Source organism: Cebus imitator, unplaced genomic scaffold (assembly GCF_001604975.1).
Source record: "Cebus imitator isolate Cc_AM_T3 unplaced genomic scaffold, Cebus_imitator-1.0 Scaffold223, whole genome shotgun sequence".
NCBI lineage: Eukaryota > Metazoa > Chordata > Mammalia > Primates > Cebidae > Cebus > Cebus imitator.
The window spans coordinates 1,622,886-1,627,011 of NW_016107538.1; the positions used below are offsets into that span (position 1 = coordinate 1,622,886).

At 46.5% G+C, this 4,126-nt stretch overlaps 1 protein-coding gene across 1 annotated transcript in view; it reads left to right on the forward strand.

Moving 5' to 3' along the window:
- Positions 1–3,891, forward strand: part of CENPV (centromere protein V) — an 11,311-nt gene extending 7,420 nt beyond the window's left edge. Inside the window, exons 4-5 of the mRNA XM_017496823.1 lie at positions 2,201–2,315; positions 3,466–3,891. Of these exons, the coding sequence (XP_017352312.1) occupies positions 2,201–2,315; positions 3,466–3,590 (240 nt within the window). The 3' untranslated portion in view covers positions 3,591–3,891. The remainder of the gene's footprint in view (positions 1–2,200; positions 2,316–3,465) is intronic.
- The last annotated feature ends 235 nt before the right edge of the window (positions 3,892–4,126 follow it).

The following is a 4,126-nucleotide window of genomic DNA, read 5'->3' on the forward strand; positions in this document are numbered from 1 at the left end:
GAGACCATCCTGGTCAACATGGTGAAACCTTGTCTCTACTAAAAATACAAAAAATTAGCTGGGCGTGGTGGTGCGTACCTGTAATCCCAGCTACTCAGAAGGCTGAGGCAGGAGAATTGCCTGAACCCAGGAGGCGGAGGTTGCGGTGAGCCGAGATCATGCCATTGCACTCCAGCCTGGGTAACAAAAGCAAAACTCCGTCTCAGAAAAAAAAGAGCCAGGCGCTGTAGCTCACGCCTGTAATCCTAGCACTTTGGGAGGCTGAGGTGGGCAGATCACGAGGTCAAGCGATCAAGACCATCCTGTCTAACATGGTGAAACCCCGTCTATGAAAAAAAAAAAATAGTGAAAAAAAAAAAGAAATGGTAGTATACACTACATATGTTGTTTTACACCTTGCTTAACTTTTTGTTTGAGATAGGGTCTCACTTTGTCACCCAGGCTGGAGTGCAGTGGTGTGATCTCAGTTCACTGCAACCTCTGCCACCCAGGCTCAAGCGATTCTCCTGCCTCAGCCTCCCTAGTAGCTGGGACTACAGGTGCCCGTCACCACACCTGGCTAGTTTTTATATTTTTAGTAGAGATGAGGTTTCACCACGTTGGCCAAGCTGGTCTCAAACTCCTGACCTCAAGTAATCTGCCCCCCTCGGCCTCCCAAAGTGGCGGGATTACAGGCATGAGCCACTGCACCTGGCCTATACCTTGCTTAACTTTGTAACCTTGGCAATTGTTCCATGTTAGTATTTGTAGAGCTTTCTCATTCTTCTCAAAAGTTGGAGAATATTCCATTTTATGAGTGTTCATAATGCCTAACCTGTCCTCTACTGATGGACATTTTCAATTTTTCCAATCTTTAGCCTTTATAAACAGTGCTGTAGTATCTATATACCTATGTCATTGAGGCATTTGGAATATATCTGTAAGATAAATTTCAGGAATGGAATTGTGTGCTAAAGGATAGGTACACTACACTTTAAAATTTTGTTAGATGTTGCTAAATTTTGCCAATTCCTATTCCTGTGACTGATATATGTGAACACATTTCTCTACATACTTGTCAATACCGTGTTAACAGTTTTGATTTTGCCCACCTGATAGTGAAATACATCTCATTGCAGTTCATATGGGTGAGCATTTCATAGGCTAAAAACTGATTTATTTTTCTTTTTATCCGAGCTGTCTGTTCATGTCCTTTGTCCAGTCTCCTGTTTGTATTATCCATTAAGGAAATTAGCCTGTCTATGATGTCTGGCAAATATTTTTTTCCAGGTTTGTCCTTTGTGGATAAATTAAGAACAGCCAGCAGTTTTCTTAAGACCTTGAGCCGTGCTGTTCGGGGACATGGAGAGCCAGTCCCTTGGGTGAACTGTCTCTCCATGTAGGCCCCGGGAAGCAAGCATTTTCCCTCCCTGATGTGATGGATCAGGGAAGACTCAAGGCTGAATTCTGTGTGCAGTTGACCTAAGGGAAGTTGTGAGCTGTCACCTCCAGACTGACATGTCTCTGGATAGTGTAGATGGGTCTCTGTCTTCAAGAAGGTCCCAGTCTTTTACAGGAGATAGGAAATGGCCTCATAATATAAAGAGCCCTACAAAAGGGTTCCTCCCCCCGTTAAGTTTTTTAAAGATTTTTTTTAGATGGTATGATCTCAGCTCACTGCAGCCTCCACCTCTCCAGGCTCAACTGATCCTCCTACCTCAGCCTCCTGAATAGCTGGGACTACAGATGTGTGCCAGTGCACCTGGTTAATTTTTGTATTTTTTGTAGAAACAGGGTTGCCCAGGTTGGTCTTGAACTCCTGGGCTCAAGTGATCTGCCCGCCTCAGCCTCTCAATGTGTTGAGAAATCTCTTTGTGGCTGGATGTGGTGGCTCACACCTATAATCCCAGCACTTTAGGAGGCCAATGCAGGCAAATCATAAGGTCAGGAGTTCAAAACCAGCCTGGCCAACATGGTGAAACCCCATCTCTACTAAAAATACAAAAAATTAGCAGGTTGTGGTGGTGGGCGCCTGTAATCCCAGCTACTCAGGATGCTGAGGCAAGAGAATCACTTGAACTTGGGAGGAGGAGGTTGCAGTGAGCTGAGATTGCACCACTGCACTCCAGCCTGGGCGACAGTGGGAGACTCCATCTCAAAATAAATAAATAAATAAATCTCTTTGTAAAAAGAGAACACCTGTTTGTCTGTTTTCACATAGGGAGCTGAGCACATAACAACTTACACATTCAATACGCACAAAGCCCAGCACACCTTCTGTAAGAGATGTGGCGTTCAGAGCTTCTATACTCCACGCTCCAACCCCGGAGGCTTCGGTGAGTAAAGGGGATGGACTGCAAGCTCACGGGGACACAGAGAGACAGAGAGGCCCATGGTGCTCTCACTTAAAGTCTTGGTTGGACAGGTGGGACACTGACTAGACCCTGTCACATGCGTTTCTTAGAGGAACAGGGCTCCTCAGCAGAACACTTTCCACATGATGGAGTGTGAGTTGGGCTCTGGTGAAGCCTGTCTGAATTCCCATCTTAATGTGGTGAAGCTGGACTCGGAGGCCATCCAGGTTGTGATTCTCATTCACCAGTGCTGCCAGAGCTGGTGTTGCTGGGGATGGTGTTGAAGGTAGGGAGTAGAGGGGTGGGCAGATGGGCTGGTGGGGCCAGGGAAGGCAACTTTAATAATGACAGGGGTTAAGGGAGTGAAGGAGGCAAGATCGGGGAGCATTGATAATGCCATTTAAAAGCTTTTTAGTTGTTCAAAAAACTAGCAGGACTGGCTGGTCACAGTGGCTCACACCTGTATCCCAGCACTTTGGGAGGCCAAGGTGGGAAGATTGAGCTCAGGAGTTTGAGACCAGCCTGGGAAACATAGCAAGACCCCATCTCTGTTCTTTTTAACAAATAATAATAAACATCTAAAAATACAGTCAGCCAGGCGTGGTGGTACATGGCTGTAATCCCACCAACTTGGGAGTCTGCGGCAGGAGAACTGCTTGAATCCGGGAGGTGGTGAGCCAAGATCATGCCATTGCACTCCAGCCTGGGCGATAAGAGCAAAGAAATGCCATCTCAAAAAAGAAAGTTATCTATCTAAACACAAGAAAGGCCTATGAATTCTTTAGGCTGCCAGTCAGAGATTGCTCGGGCTGCTCTTTTCTGCACGTTGCACTCAACTTGGTATTGAATGATGTCTAGCATTGGCCATCCCTGGTTCAAGGAGTGTGATTCCCATCTGGCAGTTGAGGAAAGTGAGCTAGAGGACTGAAGCTGCAGGCTGGAGCCAGTGCATTCCGAGCCAGCCGGCAGCCTGTGGGCCTCATCGTTGAAGCCATAAGCTGTGGCATATCCTTTGGAAGCCCTAATGTGTAGCATGATGATGCCTGCAGGTGGGGGCTCATCCAAGAGCTAGTATTGCATCTGGTCTCACTCATACTGGGGATCCCCCTTTGTCTGTGCCACTTTCTCCTAGGAATCGCCCCCCACTGCCTGGATGAGGGCACTGTGCAGAGTATGGTCACAGAGGAATTCAATGGCAGCGATTGGGAGAAGGCCATGAAGGAGCACAAGACCATCAAGAACATGTCTAAAGAGTGAGCTTCTGCCTCTCCTGTCCTGAAAAGGAGGAATGATTGGGGCCAGCAACTTTGCTTTTCCTGCCGCACCTCGGTGGTGCTCCTGAATGTCGCTGACCTGGAATGCTGGTTCCGTTCACCAGGGCCATCTTGATCTCTGCAGTTTGCTCCAGCTACCAGTTTCTTTAGGCAGCTCTTTGTCCTCCCTCTGCCCGAATTTTGATGTAGTCTAGTTGACATCCTTCTCTTCTCAACTTTTGTGTGATCTTTTAGGAAAAAAAATAAAATATTTTTAACATCAAAGCAGTTACTGTGGTTTATCATTTCTTTTGTACTGTGATTTGCTTCTGAGACCAGTCAATTAATAGCAGATATGTACTCAGCGCTATCAAGATTTTTGCAACCAGGCATCTTGGCTTAAGCCTATAGTCCCAGCTATTCTGGAGGGTTGATTGGGCCCAGGAGGTTGAGGTTGCAGTGAACTGTGTTTGCATTACTGCACTCCAGTCTGGGTGACAGAATGAGACTATCTCAAAAAAAAGAAAAAAAAATTTGTAG